Raw genomic sequence first — 17,876 nt, 5'->3', positions numbered from 1 at the left:
CTTTTAGTTTTGATTCTAAAATTTAAATTTTTCTTATATTAAGTTTCTGCCTTGTGTATGATGCTTAAGAGCCTTCTTTATTTGCAGACTTTATAGACATTATTTATTGTTTAGATTTCATTCTTCCTCCTACCCTCCAGCCCCTGCACTGATCTTTGTGCTTATGTGTGCTTACATTGAAAAGCCCACCAGATGATGTTATAATTTTTGCCTTAAATAATCATAGGTATCAAATTCAGAGGGGATTATAGTTACCCAACTATTTATCATTTCTTTTGGTTTCTTATTTTTGATATTTCAGGTTTCCTTCCAATATTATTGCCTGTCAGCCTAAAGAACTTCCTTTAAAATGTCTTCTAAAAAGCCTGTTGGCAATGGATTCTGTAATTTTCCTTCACTTGGAAATATTTTTATCCTTCATTCTCTAAAGGATGTTTTTCCTGGATATAGAATTTTAAAAGTGTTTTTTTTTTTCCCCCTCCTGTTCCATCATATTTTTCTTTTCAGTCTGGACCTCCAGTCAGATGTTTGTTAATTCCATAGGTCCCCGAGTCTCTGGGAATTTTATTTCAATCTTTTCCCCTTGTTTTTAAAAATTGGTTCGTTTCTATTGGTTTCACTTCAAATTCAGACTTTTTCCTCTGTATCTTCTCCATTCTACAATTCATCCTAGGAAGTTTTTTGTTTCAGTTAATTGTGTTTTTCAGTTCTGAAATTCCCTTTAGGTTCTCTTTTTGTCATTTCTGTTTCTCCACTGAGAATCTCTCTTTTGATTCATTTCAGTGTGTCTCTGCTGTGGCTTTGCTGTTAACTCATACCAACATAGTTATAGTTTCTGCTTTAAGTCTTTGTCTGATAGTCCAGCATCTGGGTCATCTCAGCACTGACATCTGTTGACTGTCTTTCCTCTTGACAGTTGGTTCCATTTTCCTGGACTTTGTATGCTGAGTAGTATTGGATTGTATCCTGGGTATTGTGGACTCTTTGCTGACTTATCGTCATCTGGACCTTATTGATGTTTGATGTTAACAGGCGACCAGTGCAGTTAAAGTCAGGACATAAATTCTGTCAGCAGTGTCTCAGCAGACAGTGGTTCAAACCTCATTTCTGCTCTCTAAGAGTGTGCTGTTCTTTCTGTTTTGGGGTTCTCTCCTGCAGGAACACAGTTTAGGAATTGGTCTGAGACCAGTGTTTTTTTCTGTTTGACAAAATTATAAATAGTATTTTGATTCTCTTTTGGTATCTGAAGCATAATGAACCTCAAGGTTAAATACTGAATTTGGTTTGGGCCCAATCTGCATTAACCCTGTGGAATCAGTAAAACTCCACGTTTTTAACAAAAGCAGGAAAGTACACAAATCAGCTTTATATGACTTTTTGATAATCAGTTTCTAATTTTTAACACTTTATATGCTTTATTTAATGCCAGTTTTAAAATAGGTTGAGTCAAGCCTGTCCCACTAGTGAAAGAAAAAGGAATGATCATTTAAATTTTAAACAAAAAGAAATTAAAATTTATATTTGATTAACATATTAATTTCTTCTAGCAGCCTTTTATATAATTACAGTGAACCTTAGAGTTACATCAGATTTCTTCTTTGTGTGTATACCTAAAACATAAGTTTTATTGAATGATGTAATTTTTATTTTCAGAAACAAAATATGTAATATTTTAAAATTTCATTTATCTCATCATAAAAATAATCATACTACTTTACTTTAAAATTGGATGAATTAAATCAGAAGAAATGAAGTGAACTGGGTTTGTACAAAAGAGTATGTGTCAATTATTTATTTCTGTGTAGCAGACCACCCCAAAACTTAGTGTCTTGACGTCAAAATCATGTAGATTTATTTGTCTGTGTTTCTGTAGTCTGGATTGTTCTGCTGGTCTAGTTCAATCCTAGTTCTCCTGGTCTCTCCTGGGCTGTCTCACACTGCTGCGGCTGTATGGAGACTTGACTCACACGGCAGCGTCTCAGTGGGGGAGTCTGGATGGGTAAGGGGCCGGGTGAGCCTCGCTCCATGTAGATTCTCACTTTTCAGTGGTCCAGCACTGGCGTTTCTCTAAGTGAACACGTATTGAGTATCTGATTAGCCTTGTTACCCTTATTATCTTGTTTATATGGGGAAAAGCCAAGTTACATTATTTTTATTTATAACATCTTTTCTAGAGAAAATAGTGACCTGCCATTTATTTAAGAGTGTCTGATCTTTGAAATGGTTTCTTACTTGCCTTGACTTAAAAGACCATGAAATCAATTGTTACATGATTTGTTTAATAATTATTTATATTACTTCTTTTTAAAAAAAACAGGCAATTGCTGGCTACTTCGATATATATTTTGAGAAGAATTGCCACAACAAGGTAGGTATTTCATAACTAGGCAAGTATTTTATCTTTGTGCCCCAAGGCATTTGATCATAAGCATTTTGCTTTTGTAAGTAGTTGGAGCTTGTATTTGATGTAGTAAATTAATGTACCGTGATATTAAAAATCTTGTACTTCATCAGACATTTTTGAACTCTACCAATGCAGGTTGTGTTTTCTACGGGCCCACTGAGCACCAAAACACACTGGAAGCAAACAGTATTTCTATTGGAAAAGCCATTTTCAGTTAAAGCAGGTAAGAAAGGGGGGTGGGTGTCTTATTCATTCTGAAATAAACAGTATTCATCCATTCTACAAACACTTTTTCTGTGCCCACTGTATTTGAAGCAATATAGCATACTAAGGTAAGTAGTTCTTAGAGTTTACCATGTACATAAAGTTTAGGTGGCATATCATTTCATTAAAGAAGTAAGTTAAAACTTTTATTTGAATCTGATGTCTGCCAGTTACAATGTATGTGCCATTATGTAGCTCTTATGTTGAGTACTACAGAGTAATTCAGAAAATTTTTCGTTAAGCATTAACTAGTATATACTAAGTTGAAACTATAACTAAAAGAAAATATTTTAATTTCCCAAGTGACTAAACAGAAATATTACCAATAGAAGTAAAGTGTAAATTAAAAGAGAATGTCATTCAGTAGTTATTATATTCAAAATATATTTGTTTAGAATGCTCTCCACTGGATCCACCTCCTCAGATCTAGCCTAGTGTTTAAAGACTGATCCGATGCTGCATTGCTTTGTCTTACATCTCGTTGATTGTTCACTTACATGAGCACCTATAGTTCTTATATATCTACACATCTAACACCAAAAGTTAGAATTTGATTATGGACTTTTTTTTTTTTAACTGCTTGTTACACGTATGTCTTGTCCCATCTTCACTGAAAGCATCTTGACTGTGGGAAAACTGAATGCACACCAAACTTCAGTGCAGAGATACTCAACATCAGATTATTTGTATGTCTCTTAAAAGCTACTTTGAGCAAAGATTTGCAGAAGGATTTCTAAAATATATGGTTTTGATTTATATGAAGTTTTAAAAACATGTAAAACAACAGTCTATACACGCACATAGTAAATTAAGAAGCAACACTTATGATAACCACTGAATTCATTGACGTGGTCACCTCTAGAGAAGGATAGAAATAAGATTGCAGAAAGGGGCTTTAGTGCCGTATATCTGAACTATTTCTTTGAAAAACTGAAGGAACTGTGCAGAATGTCAAGATTTGACAAAACTGAGCAAGTGGTCGTTACATCATTCTCCATGTTTAAAATATTTCATAAAATTGTAATGTAGTTTTTATTTCACTGTTGAAGCGTAAAGGAATTTAGTAGATGCAAATTAACACCATTAGAGTAAAGCAGCACTGTGTTGTCATTCTTTCACTTTGAGGTTGTAATGCTATGGAAATAAAACTTTGATGGTGTCATTTTCTCTTTCTCTGGAAAGCTATAGCACAGCAAAACTGAAATGAAGCAAAGACATCTTCATTTATGTTTCTTTGCTTTTTTTTTAACTCTGATATTTGGATTAACTTTGGGAAAATTGAAAATACTGCTTTTTCCCCACTGTGACCATTTGTTGTCTTACTACTAGAATTCTAAAGGCTATACTAATTCTTTCATGTTTTAATCTTGAGAGAGATTTAAGATAGCCTTTGAATTTTCTCCTACCTAATTGCAACACAATATTATTTATACCTAGTGAAAATTTGAAATCCTAACTATTCTTTACACAGTAATCCTTCGAGTAATTGATTTCTCAGAATACTGTGAAGAAGATATATGATTCTAATGTTGCCCCGTGGCACCATCTACATTCTGTATTTCTTTTATTGCCATTGTGTGTACTTACATAAGTCCAATAGGCTCTCCTAAAAGAGTATAACCTGAGGAAAGTTTGTGAAAACAAAATTTCAAAGAAAGGAAAAATAGTCATTCTCAGTTATAAGAATTTTTTTTAACTCTACTAATCATTAGCCTTTGATGGTATTACTGATAAATAGAAGCCAGAAGCTGTGGGGCAGAGTATTGGGATAGAAGCTAGTCAGAAAAAAGAGCTCTAGGGACATGTTGATAATTGTATTAAATATAAATGGTCCGTACATCTAGAAGATGAAATTTCATTCAGTGCTAAAAAGAAATGAACTATCAACCTGTGAAAAAACATGGAGGAATCTTAAACCCATATTGCTGAGTGAAAGAAGCCAACCACTTAGAGAAATAACACCAACTCTACACAGTCTCTTCCAGGAAAAAGAAAAGAACTGATTTTATGAGGGTAGTATTTCTTTGATATCAAAAATTAGACAAAGAGAGTACAATAAAATTAAACTACAAACCAGTGTCTCTCATGAATAAATCCTCAACAAAATAGTAGCAAATTGAATCCAATGATGTGTAGAAAATACACTGTGACCAAATGGGTTTTATTCCAAGAATTCAAGGCTGATTCAGTATTTTAAAATCATATAATGTAGTCCACCATGCTAGCAGTCTAAAGAAGAAAAGCTACATGATTGTATCAGTGGATGCAGAAAAAAAAAAGTTTGACAAAACGTAATATCAATTCATGACAAATACAGCAAACTAGAAACAAAAGAGAGCTTCATCATCCTGACAGAAGGCATCCATACAGCCTATCGCTAGCATCATGCTGAATAAAGAAAGACTAAATTTGAGATAAGGCAATGGTGTCTACTTGCTCCACTCCTACACTGGTTTTTTTTTCTTAAAATTTATTTTATTTGGAGGATAACTACTGTACAGTATTGTGATGGTTTTTTCCGTGTATCAGTATGAATCGGCCATAGGTAGTACATGTGTTCCCTCCATCCTGAACCTCCTCCTGCCTCCCTCCCTACCCTATCCCTCTAGGTTGTCACGGAGCACCAGTTTTGGGTGCCCTGCTTCATGCATCAAACTCGCACTGGTTATCTGTTTTACATATGACAGTGTATATGTTTGAATGGTTTTCTCTCAAATCATCCCACCTTCTTTTCCCACTGAGTCCAAAAGTCTCTTCTTTTACATCTGGGTCTCCTTTGCTGCTGTTTATGTAGGATCATTGGTACCATCTTTCTAGATTCCATATATATGCATTAATATGCAGTATTTGTCCTTCTCTTTCTGACTTAGTTCACTCTGTATAATAGGCTCTAGGTTCATCCACTTCATTAGAACTGACTCAAATGCATTCCTTTTTATAAAGGCTGAGTAATATTCCGTTGTGTATATATACCACAACTTCCTTATCCATTCATCTGCTGATGGACATTAGGTTGCTTCCATATCCTAGCTGTTGTAAATAGTGCTGCATTGAACGTTCAGGTACATGTGTCTTTTTCAGTTCTGGTTTCCTTAGAGTATATGCCCAGAAATGGGATTGCTGGGTCGTATGGTAGTTTTATTCCTAGTTTTTTAAGGAATCTTCCCAGTGTTCTCCGTAGTGGTTGTATCAGTTTGCATTCAACAGTGTAACAAGGTTCCCTTTTCTCCACACCCTCTCCAGCATTTATTTGTAGACTTTTTGATGATGGCCATTCTGACTGGTGTGAGATGATACCTCATTGTGGTTTTGATTTGCATTTATATAATAATAAGTGATGTTGAGCATCTTTTCATTTGTATATTAGCCTAAGCAAAAATTAGACAAAGATGGTACAAGAAAATGAAACTACAGACCAATGTCCCTCAGGAATAAATCCTCAACAAAATAGTAGCAAATTGAATCCAGTGATGTGTAACAAGAAAATACACTGTGACCACGGTGTGTATGTCTGCACTCCTGCACTCTTAAACTGGAACTCTTAGCCAGTGCGATAAGCAATGAAGAAGAATTAAAAAGCATTGGGAAGGAAGAAATAAAGCTGTTATTATTTATAGATAATGTATACATAGAAAATTCTAGGAAATCTACCAAAAAAAAAAAAAATACAGAGCTAGTAAGTGAATTTAGCAAGAGAAATTAATGTGCTGATTCTAAAATTTATATACAAATGATCTAGACTATTGTAGCCAAACAATTTTAAGAACCATATTGTACTTCTTACACTATGTAAATTCTGAACTTAAAAATTATATTAACACAAGCAGTGTAGTATTGACATATAAAAGATGAATATATAGATTAATACACTGATAGAAAATCCAGAAATAGCCTCATTTTTGTATAGTCAATTAAGTTTTTTCAAAGGGCCAATATAAATTTAATTGGAAAAGGATAGTCTTCTCAGAAAATTGTGTTAGAACAACTGAATATTTATAAAGGAAAATAATGACTCTTCTTATCTGACACCAAATATATAAAAACTTACTTTAAATGGATAATAGACATAAACATAAAAGCTTAAAACTGTGAAATTTCTAGATAACATAAGAGAAGCATCTTGATACTTGAGGTAGGTGAAAGTTTACAAAAGTGAAATATTAAGTAAAACTCACTGAACTGCAATTTTACATGTTATAGTTTTATTATATATAAACTACACCTTACTAAAGTTAAGGCGAGGATGCGATGATTTGAGAGAAAAGTACTGAAACATGTATATTATCGTATCTGAAATAGGTCGTCAGTCCAGGTTTGATGCATGATACAGGGTGCTCAGGGCTGGTGCACTGGGAAGACCCTGAGGGATGGGATGGGGAGGGAGGTGGGAGGGGGTTCGGAATGGGGAACGCATGTGCACCCATGGCTGATTCATGTCAATGTATGGCAAAAACCACTACAATATTGTAATTAGCCTCCATTAAAATTAATTAATTAATTTAAAATTTAAAAAAAAGCCCTCACTGGACCCTAAGTATATCCAGGATAAAATCCAGATTCTTTCCATGACCCTTTACAGTCTGACCGTTTTTCATCGTTTCCAGCCCTAACCTGTCAGAACCCCACAGAAGCCCATCATATGCTCCAGCTGTACTGCTCATTTTTTAGCTAGTTTTCCCATCTTTTCTTCCTCATTGCCTTTATCTGAGATACTTCTCTACCTAGGAAACTACTTTGACCTCTTTCACTTGATGAATTATACTTTTCGCTTTATAACCCAGCTTATTTCTGTACATCTTTCCTCATTGTCTTAAAAAGTTAACTGTTCTGTTATTTTTTTCTCCCAGATCAATTCATACGTATATCTGTGTTATAACATACCAGTGTGCTCTGATAAGGGGTTCTCATAGATGAGTTATTTGCCCCTCTCACTTCTTTTTTATCTGGTGCAGTATTTGGCATGTCATAAATACCCTCCTGAATGAATGAATAAGTACAGTAATATGCATTGTCATTGAAATATAACTTCCTTTCATCACCGTGGGTGACACATGCCAGGGGCAATTATCTAGTTGCTGTATTTGGTTGCCCCATTTTGTCAACTCTGATGTTCTCTTAAATTGTGGCATGGCTGAGGAGAGTATTGTTGAGTCGAAAAATAGCTTGAGTCAAAAACTACTTTTTGACTTAATATGGTGTACAGTTTTTAGATAAATAAAGCCAAGTGTCTAATCATGACAATTTGCTGTTGTGCATAAAGTTTATTTTACTGTCCAAACAGTAATGTGACAAGATTTTTTTAACAAAATATTGTGAACATGCCTATACAGTTATTCCACCCAGCTTGTGTGTGTGTGTGTGTGTGTATGTGTACATGTTAATATTTTGAATAATGTTAAGTCTTTTTTTGGTAATGGTAAATCTACCATTGGACTTCCCTGGCAGCTCAGTGGTAAAGAATCCACCTGACAATGCAGAAGACATGGGTTTGATCCTTGTGTTGGGAAGATCCCTTGGAAAAGGAAATGGCAACCCACTCCAGTATTCTTGCCTGGGAAATCCCATGGACAGTGGAGCCTGGCAGGCTGTAGTCTGTGGGGTCACAAAGAGTTGAACACAACTTATCTACTAAACAACAACAAAATCTATCATTGAGGGCAGACAGGATATTTGGAAAGCAAAGAAAAAGACAGTGTGAATAGGAAATTTCTCAGAATAGGAATTTTACAGTTGACCAAAAGCACAAGGTAACTATAAGATGATGAAACTAATGTGTTTTTGCTTTGGTTTGGGATTTTGTTTGTTGTTGTTATTTTCACAACATAGTTCTAACAATAGTTTCCAAAGAAATATTCTATAACATTTGAGCATTTCCAGCATTGTGGGAGTTAGAGACTAGCCTCCCAGAATGAATACTTTTAAAGGATTTAAAGGTCAATTTTAAAGTTTAAATTCAGAGTGTTTTTTCCCCCTTTTCCTTTAAAAAATAATGTACAATTTTATTGTACAAACTTATGTGACAGTATTTATTTTAAAGATCCAGATTTTTTTTCTTGTGGTTTGTCTTTGAAAAATATTATTAAAATCATACTCTTTAGATCTCTTTATATGTTATTCAGTTCAGTTCAGTCACTTACATGTTATTAGTAAGCTTTTATGTGATGGAGCATCCTTTTCTTTTTTTTTTTTCTTTTCATTTTTTTAACTCTAAGCTTTGGTAGTGATAATACTGATTTTTATTTATCTCCCTTGTGGGGAATGAAATTTTATTGCTCTGGAAGAAACTAATTTGAAAAAACCACTAGGACCAAATTGAAATGAAATCAATTTTGTTCTTGATTGAACTGCAGTGCTGCTTTGTGATATACTAATAGCCGTCTGCTGATGATAAAAACAAGGTGATACAGCTCAGCTGCATAGAGACTGTCCTTTGCAGCTCTCACCAGTTTACACACTTAACAACATCAGTCATTTTATATCTATTTGACACTGATTAATTACTCCTATCTCTACTGCATTAGAGCTGTTACCTTGGCACTTTTGCCAGGCTTGAACAATTGAAGTGGGTGCAGCAGTGTGAACTGTGTATTTATTACTGTGACCCTTCATGCTGTATAATTAAGTATTGTTTTACATCTCCATTTTGAAATTAAGCTTACAAAATAACTATTACAGCAAGAGTTATTTTGCTTGTATTTTGTTTTAAAACATGAAAATTACAATATCAGCTTATAAGACAGTGTTAAGACTTTTTAATTACTCAAATATTTTATTTAATATTGATGCTGAAAATTTTTTCTTCTGTGAAAATTTAACAAAATTATCTGCTATTCATGCATCTTGAGCTGTATTTTAAGTTAAGGGATACATAAACCTCTTAAATACATTCTTCTTTTTAAACATATTTTTTAAACTTGAAATGCAGTATTTGATAACCTGCTTTATAGGCACCAGAGAACATTTCCATTTTGACCCTACACTAAGGATTGAATAGGACATTTATAAACAAGTGAACTTAACATTTTTAACATGTCTAAAGCCGCTTAAAGAGCAACTACCCTTAGGGCACATCAACAAGAAAATCACTGAGTTAAATAAAATGCTCAAAGAATCTTTTTAGATGGCGGTTAAACATTTGAAATAATAGCATCACTACTGATAATCACCAAAATGCAAATCAGAGCAGTCAGATACTGGTTGTTGTTTGTTACTGGTTTCTTTCATTCTTTTTCTGTTGTGGTTGGATTCTAACAGCCAAATTTTGGTAAAGATGGCTGGAATGTAAAAATTGAACACATTTTATGCCTTTTTAAAGTATCTTGGCTTTATAGAATTTGTTTCATTTTTGTATAAACAAATCATCAGCCTTTTCCTTTTGGTTTCTAACTTTTTTTCCATACAAAGAAATACTGTGTTACTAAATTTATACATTTCTTTTGACTCCTTTCTTTCCTCAGTGATGTAAAATGCCCCAGTTAAAATGTATTGAATCTCTATAATGAATCTTTATTCCATTTATCTATGAATTTATTCCTAAGCCATCACAATTTTAAAAACACTTTATTCTATATTTACATACAGTAAAGATTTACGCATTTTATTTATACAGTTTAATAAATTTTGGCAAATGTATGTTCCACTCTATTCAGTTCAGTTCAGTTCAGTCGCTCAGTTGTGTCTGACATTTTGTGACCCCATGAACCGCAGCACGCCAGGCCTCCCTGTCCATCACCAACTCCCAGAGTTCACCGAAACCCATGTCCATTGTGTCAGTGATGCCATCCAGCCATCTCATCCTCTGTCGTCCCCTTCTCCTCCTGCCCTCAATCTTTCCCAGCATCAGAGTCTTTTCAAATGAATCAGCTCTCCTCATCAGGTGGCCAAAATATTGAAGTTTCAGCTTCAACATCAGTCCCTACAATGAACACCCAGGACTGATTTCCTTTAGGATGGACTGGTTGGATCTCCTTGCAGTCCAAGGGACTCTCAAGAGTCTTCTCCAACACCACAGTTCAAAAGCATCAATTCTTCAGCACTCAGCTTTTTTATTGTCTAACTCTCACATCCATACTTAACTACTGGAAAAACCATAGCCTTGACTAGACGGACCTTTGTTGGCAAAGTAATGTCTCTGCTTTTTAATATGCTGTCTAGGTTGGTCATAACTTTGCTTCCAAGGAGTAAGCGTCTTTTAATTTCATGGCTGCAGTCACCATTTGCAGTGATTTTGGAGCCCCAAAAATAGTCAGCTATAGTTTCCACTGTTTCCCCATCTATTTCCCATGAAGTGATGGGACCAGATGCCATGATCTTCGTTTTCTGAATGTTGAGCTTTAAGCCAACTTTTTCACTCTTTCACTTCCATCAAGAGGCTCTTTAGTTCTTCTTCACTTTCTGCCATAAGGGTGGTATCATCTGTATATCTGAGGTTATTGATATTTCTCCTGGCAATCTTGATTCCAACTTGTGTTTCTTCCAGCCTGGCGTTTCTCATGATGTACTCTGCAAAAAAGTTAAATAAGCAAGGTGACAATATACAGCCTTGGTGTACTCCTTTTCCTATTTGGAACCAGTCTGTTGTTCCATGTCCAGTTCTAACTGTTGCTTCCTGACCTGTATACAGGTTTCTCAAGAGGCAGGTCAGGTGGTCTGGTATTCCCATGTCTTTGAAGATATAGAATATTTACTTCACCCTAAAAAGTTTCCTTGTTGATCCCTTGTGCAGTCAGTCATCCCCATCTTCAGTTTTCAGACTGGACAACCATTGATCTGCTTTCTGTCACTACGTATTATATTACTATTAATAATAGTAAGGCATTAGTATTCTTTTAGAATTTTATATCAAAATTACTATATAGAACATACTCCAGCTTTGCTTTTAGCATATTTTAAAGTGCATCTGTGAATCAGTAATTTGTTCCTTTTTATTGCCAGGTAGTGTTCCTTTGTATGAACTTACTGTAATGTACATAGGCTTTCACTTGCTGATAGACTTTTAGATTATTTTCAGTCAGGCACCATTATGGATAAAATTAATATGAACATTTTTGTAAAAGTTTTTGTGTGGACATATGTTTTCATTTCTCCTAGGCAGATACGTAGGAGTGGAATTATTAGGTCTTACGATAAATAAATACTTCATAAGAAGCTGGCAAACTTTTTCACAATGACTATACTATTCAAGGTTCCTACACTGTTGTGGGTTTGTTTGCTGCACATCTTTGTCAACACTTACATAAAAGGGCAGTCATTTTAATATGTTTTAATATGTCATTGTGTTATAAGTGTATGTAGTGACAGCTGTGTTTTTAATTTGCATTTACCTCATGACTAATGATGTTGAGCATCTTTTCATATGTTCATTGGTCATTTGTATGTCTTCTTTGGTGAGGTTTCTTTTAAGATATTTTGCTCAATTTTGGTTGGGTTGTCATCTTACTGGGTTATAAGAATCTTAATAAGGTACAAGTTGTTTGTCCGATATACGCATTGCTGATATTTATGTCTCAATCCTAGTTTTTCCTTTCATTTTCTTAAGGTCTTTTGAACTTTGTGCTATTGTGGCCTAAGTTAAGAAATCTTTGCTACTCTAACATCACAGCTTTTCCTATACGGTTCTTCTAAAAGCTTTATATTTTTGCCTGTACATTTAGGATTATAAACTATTTCATGTTGATTTTAAAAGTAATATTCATCTTTTTCCAAATTTATATTAGGTTGTTTCATCATCATTTCTTGAAAAGACTTTTCTTTTCCCGTTTAATTACCTTGGCTCTTTTGTCAGAAATTAACTAACCATGTATGCATGTCTGTTTCTGAACTTTGTTTCCTTGATCTGTGTGTCTTTTCTTACGCCAGTAAGACACTGTAAGATGATATAAATCCTCCTGCTTTATTCTGTTCTCTCACTATTCTGGGCTCTTTAAATTTGCATATGCGTTTTAAAGTCAACTTAAATTCTGCCCAAATAAAACAGTCCTGCTGGGATTTTGATTGAGACCGTGTTGAATCTATAGATTACTTTGGGGAGAATTAACATCTTAAAACAGTATTGAGTGTCATCCACAAACAATATGTCTCATTTACTTAGATCATCTTTAGCAGTGTTTCATAATTTGATATAACTAAATGATGCATATATATTGTTACATTTATCTCAAGAATTATACGCTTTTTCAATGCTATTATAAATGCTATTGTTATTTCAGTTTCTAATTCTTCAGTGCTCATGTATAGAAATGCAGTTAATTTTTTATATGGATCTTATGTTCTGAGATTGCTAAACCTTCTGAGAGTTTTAGTAGCTGTTTTCCTTTTTTTTTTTTTTGCATAGTGCTTAAGAATTTTTTATGTGTAAGACCATATGGTCTGCAAATAAAGACCATTTTACCATTTTTTCCCCCAATCTATATTTTTTTTCTTCCTCTGCATCTTAATGCCCTGACCAGGACATCCAATAGAATACTAATTAGAGGCAGTCAGAATGAAGATCCTTACTTCAGTCCCAGTCTTAGGAAGAAACCTTTCAGTTCTTCAGTTAATAATGATGTTATCTATAGTTTCTCATTGATTTTCTTTATCAGGTTAAAGAAGTTTCCTTCTATTCCTAGCTTGCTGAAAGTTGTTAGAAATTAACTTTGTCAGAGGCTTAGCAACCCACTCCAGTACTCTTGCCTGGCAAATCCCATGGACAGAGGAGCCTGGTGGGCTGCAGTCCATGGGGTCACTAGGAGTCAGACACGACTGAGCGACTTCACTTTCACTTTTCACTTTCCTGCATTGGAGAAGGAAATGGCAACCCACTCCAGTGTTCTTGCCTGGAGAATCCCAGGGACGGGGGAGCCTGGTGGGCTACTGTCTTTGGGGTCTCACAGAGTTGGACACGACTGAAGCGACTTAGCAGCAGCAGCAGCAGCAGAGGCTTTTTCTACATTTGTGTGACACAATCATGTTTTTTCTCTTTTGTTCAAAGAATTTTTGAATCTTTGTTCATGAGGGATATATATCTCTGTAGTTTTCTTCAAATAACTTTATCTAATTTTGGTATAAGGGTAATGCTGCCCTTAAAAGATGAACTGAGGAGTATTCCTTCCTCTGTTTTTTATACATTTGTTATTATTTTTCCTTAACCGTTGGATAGAATTACCCCAGTGAAGACATTTGTGTCTGTCTTCTTTTCTAATATAAGCATTTAAAGTTAATGGTTTTTCATCTAAGCAGTGTTGTAGTTATAGGCCACCTATTTTTATATGTTGGTTTCATAATCATTCAAATCAAAATGTCATCTAACTTTCTTCTTGATTTTTATTTTGATTTATGAAATTTTTTTTTTTTACCATATGGCATGTGGTATTTTAGTTCCCTGACTAGGGATTGCACCTGCACCCCATGTAGTAGAAGCACGGAGTCTTACCCACTGGACCACCAGGGAGGTCCCTGATTTATGGAATATTTAGAAATCTGTTGTTTAATTTCTAAATATTTTGGGATTTACTGATTTTTACTTTCATTCTGTTTTGGTCAGAGAACGTAATCTATATGATGTCTGTATGTTTAAATGTATTAAGATCTGTATCTATTAAATAAGTTTTCAAAAGGAAAAAACATCTTTTATTTACCAGATATTTACTATAGTCTAGCACCATTTATTCCTTTGTGTAGATTCAGGTGTCTTTTTGGTGTCATTTTCCTCCTGTCTAAAGAACTTCCTTTAACATTTCTTACAGTGCAGGCCTCCCAGAAAAGAATGCTTTTGTTTCTTTGAAAAAAATAAAAATAAAAACTTGTTCTTAGTTTTCATTTTTTTAAGGATTTTTGCTAGATATCGAATTCTTAATAGGTTTTCTTTCATCACTTCAAAAATATGTCTAGCTGATGAAAATTTTGAGGTTGCTCTTTTTTCTCTTATATGTAATATCTTCATTTTTCCCCTCTGGAAGTTTTAAAGATTATTGTTTTTATCACTGGTTTTCAGGAATTTAATTAAGATATGCCTAAATGTGTTTTTGTTATTGCTGTAACTTTTTTTTTCCTGCTTATAAGCCTCAATTTGCAGCTATTTAAAAATCTAGACATTTTAAATGAATGTCAAACACTAGAAATATTGTTTTGCTGAATGTTTGGATTTTGGTTATTTTCTTTTAAAAGCGTTGAAGTTTGCTTAGGCAGACAGTTAAGTTATTTAAAGATTACCTTGATCTTTACCAAAAAAAATGTTTTAAAGCTTTGTTAAGGAGCAATGGTGTTGACTTTACTCTTAGGGCGGTTTAACACTAAACTGTAGCCTGGAGTCTCTAGTGAATCATCCTGAGTGTTCAGCAGTCTTCTATTCTGGCTGCTTGAGTCCTCAGATGATTTATCCCTTTCTTGTTGTTCATTCATTCAGTCATGTCTGACTCTGCGACCCCATGAACTGCAGCTCACCATGCTTCCCTGACCTTTGCTATCTCCTGAAGTTAGCTCAAACTCGTATCCATTGAGTCAGTGATGCCATCAAACCATCTCATCCTCTATTGCCCCCTTCTCCTCCTGCCATCAGTCTTTCCCAGCATCAGGGTGTTTTCCAAGGAGTCAGTCCTTTGCGTCAGGTGGCCAAAGTATTGGAGCTTCAGCATCAGTCCTTCCAATCAGTGTTCAGGATTAATTTCCTTTAGGATTGACTGGTTTGATCTCCTTGCAGTCCAAGGGACTCTCAAGAGTCTTCTCCAGCATCACAATTCAAAAGCATCAATTCTTCAACACTCAGCCTTTATGGTCCAACTCTCACATCCGTACATGACTACTGGAAAAACCATAGCTTTGACCTTAGGGACCTTTGTCGGCAAAGTAATATCTCTGCTTTTTGATACGCTGTCTAGGTTTGTTATAGCTTTTCTTTCAAGGAGCAAGCGTTTTTTAATTTCATGGGTGCAGTCACCATCCATAGTGATTGGAATCCAAAAAAATAAAGTCGGACACTGCTTCCATTCTTTCCCCATCTATTTGACATGAAGTGATGGGACCAGATACCATGATCTTCATTTTTTGAATGTTGAGTTTTAAGGCAGCTTTTTCACACTTTTCTTTCACTTTCATCAAGAGGCTCTTTAGTTCCTCTTTGCTTTCTGCCATAAGAGTGGTGTCATCTGCATATCTGAGGTTGTTGATATTTCTCCCGGCAATCTTTGCCAGCTTGTGCTTCATTCAGCCCTGCATTTCACATGATGTACCCTGCAAGTAAGTGAAATAAATGACAATATGTAGCCTTGACGTACTCCTTTCCCAATTTTGAACCAGTCCATTGTTCCATATCTAACTGTTGCTTCTTGACCTGCATACAGGTTTCTCAGGAGGCAGTTATGGTGGTGTCGTATTCCCATCTCTTTAAGAATTTCCAGATTATGACTGTGGTCCACACAGTCAAAGGCTTTAGTATAGTCAGTGAAGCAGAAGTAGATATTTTTCTGGAATTCTCTTGCTTTTTCTGTGATCCAATGGATGTTGGCAATTGATCTGTTGTGGTTCCTCTGCCTTTTCTAAATCCAGATTGTACATCTAGGTAATACTCAGTTCACATACTGTTGAAGCCTAGCTTGAAGGATTTTGAGCATTACCTTGCTAGCATGTGAATTAAGTCTTGTGAAGCCTTACCTTTTACTGCCTTCCAGCCATCCCCAGGCCTCTGTGCCAGCATACCCTGTTAGACCTCTTGCATAGTTGTCAGCACCTCTGTTTTCTTCGCCCTGAACTGTGAACGCTTTGAGGTCAGGGACCATGTCTCTTTTATAATATGCCCAGGACATACCTCAGGGCCTCATATTGAAGAGTCCAGTAAACAGTCCCCAACCCTGCAGTGACTGCTGTAGTTATGCTTTTTCACAAGCATTTGACACCCATGCTAGCTAAGTTAGATCTGCTTTCTTCAAAAATTAAACATAAAATTGTCCTGAAATTTTTTAAGTTAAAAAAAAAAGTGAAACATCTCACAACAAAAAATAAGAAGTATCAATTCTAAGTATACCATGTTGCTTTTCTGCTGCACTGTATTCCTTGAATTCTGAAACCCAATTTTTGCCTTTCTTCTATAGGTGAAGCCTTGAAAGGAAAGATCACAGTGCACAAGAATAAGAAAGATCCACGTTCTCTCATTGTGGCCCTCACATTGAACAATACAACTCAAACTTATGGTCTCCAGTAAAAAGGCTACAAATGCGCCAACTAATCTGCAGCTTTTATGGTCGGGGAGGGGCGGGCAGTAGGGGAGGAAGCTTATGTGAACACATGGATGTTGAATCTTTGAATCTGGTAATTCAGCTACGGAGGGAACTGATCCTCGTGATCCACCTCTGGAATCACATTCTTGAAAGTCTGGTCAGTGAGATTTAACAAAATGTAATCCCTGCATTGAGTTCAGCTGTATTGAAAGTCATTCAAATTGGCCTAAATTTGGAACAGAGGTATAATCTTTTGTTGTTTTTAATAATTTTCTTACTATAAATTTTAAGCACTAGTAATTGTTTTTTGGATAATGTTTTATGAAACTAGTAACTGTACACAAGGTATTACACATTTTATTGAAAATTTCCTTTCTAAGAAATAGTCTTAATTGTATCTGCTAGAATATCAGGATATAATGTAGAGCAAGTGTAAGGAACTAAAATGTGGAAAAGAGACCACACAAACTGTATTTGAAATCAGCTTAGTTGATTGTTGTATATAATTCTGTTCTCATTTTTTAGCTTCTTCTCTCTTTGCAAATATTCTTCAGTCATATAGTTTTCTATTACTGCCCAGGACATCTAGTTTCAATACATTTGCCCTAGATTAAAAAAAAATTTTTAAAGATTGGGATAAATATGTATTTATTTACTAATCGTTTTTTTCAAACTAGATTTATGTACAAAGTTAAACATGTAACTGTTAATGTACTTTTATCACTTTATACTCTTGTGTAATTTACAATTATTGACCCAGTTTGAAATACAGAAAACATTCAAATAAACGTATACAACAGCCATTAGTATTATAAAGTGACATTTCCACATACCAAAGCCGTTTACAAAATTAGAAGCATTTACAACAAGTCTTAGCAAAGGAATCATTTTTAAGAAAATAGGAATTTTAAGGCGAGGTGGATCACATGGTTCATTTCCATTCATCAGCTGGTTCATTTTCACAACAACACACACACAAAGCAGCATAGCATTGTGTTGAGAAGCATGAATTCTGG

General features: G+C 34.9%; 1 protein-coding gene across 1 annotated transcript in view; it reads left to right on the top strand.

The window, feature by feature from the left end:
• The window catches only part of PRMT3 (protein arginine methyltransferase 3), a 121,762-nt gene extending 104,099 nt beyond the window's left edge, over window positions 1-17,663 (top strand). Inside the window, 3 exon segments of the mRNA NM_001102076.2 lie at window positions 2,318-2,368; window positions 2,540-2,627; window positions 16,735-17,663. Of these exon segments, the coding sequence (NP_001095546.1) occupies window positions 2,318-2,368; window positions 2,540-2,627; window positions 16,735-16,844 (249 nt within the window). The 3' untranslated portion in view covers window positions 16,845-17,663.
• Window positions 17,664-17,876: the final 213 nt, after the last annotated feature.

Source organism: Bos taurus, chromosome 29, assembly GCF_002263795.3.
Source record: "Bos taurus isolate L1 Dominette 01449 registration number 42190680 breed Hereford chromosome 29, ARS-UCD2.0, whole genome shotgun sequence".
NCBI classification, from domain to species: domain Eukaryota; kingdom Metazoa; phylum Chordata; class Mammalia; order Artiodactyla; family Bovidae; genus Bos; species Bos taurus.
This window is presented reverse-complemented; position numbering and strand designations above follow the sequence as displayed.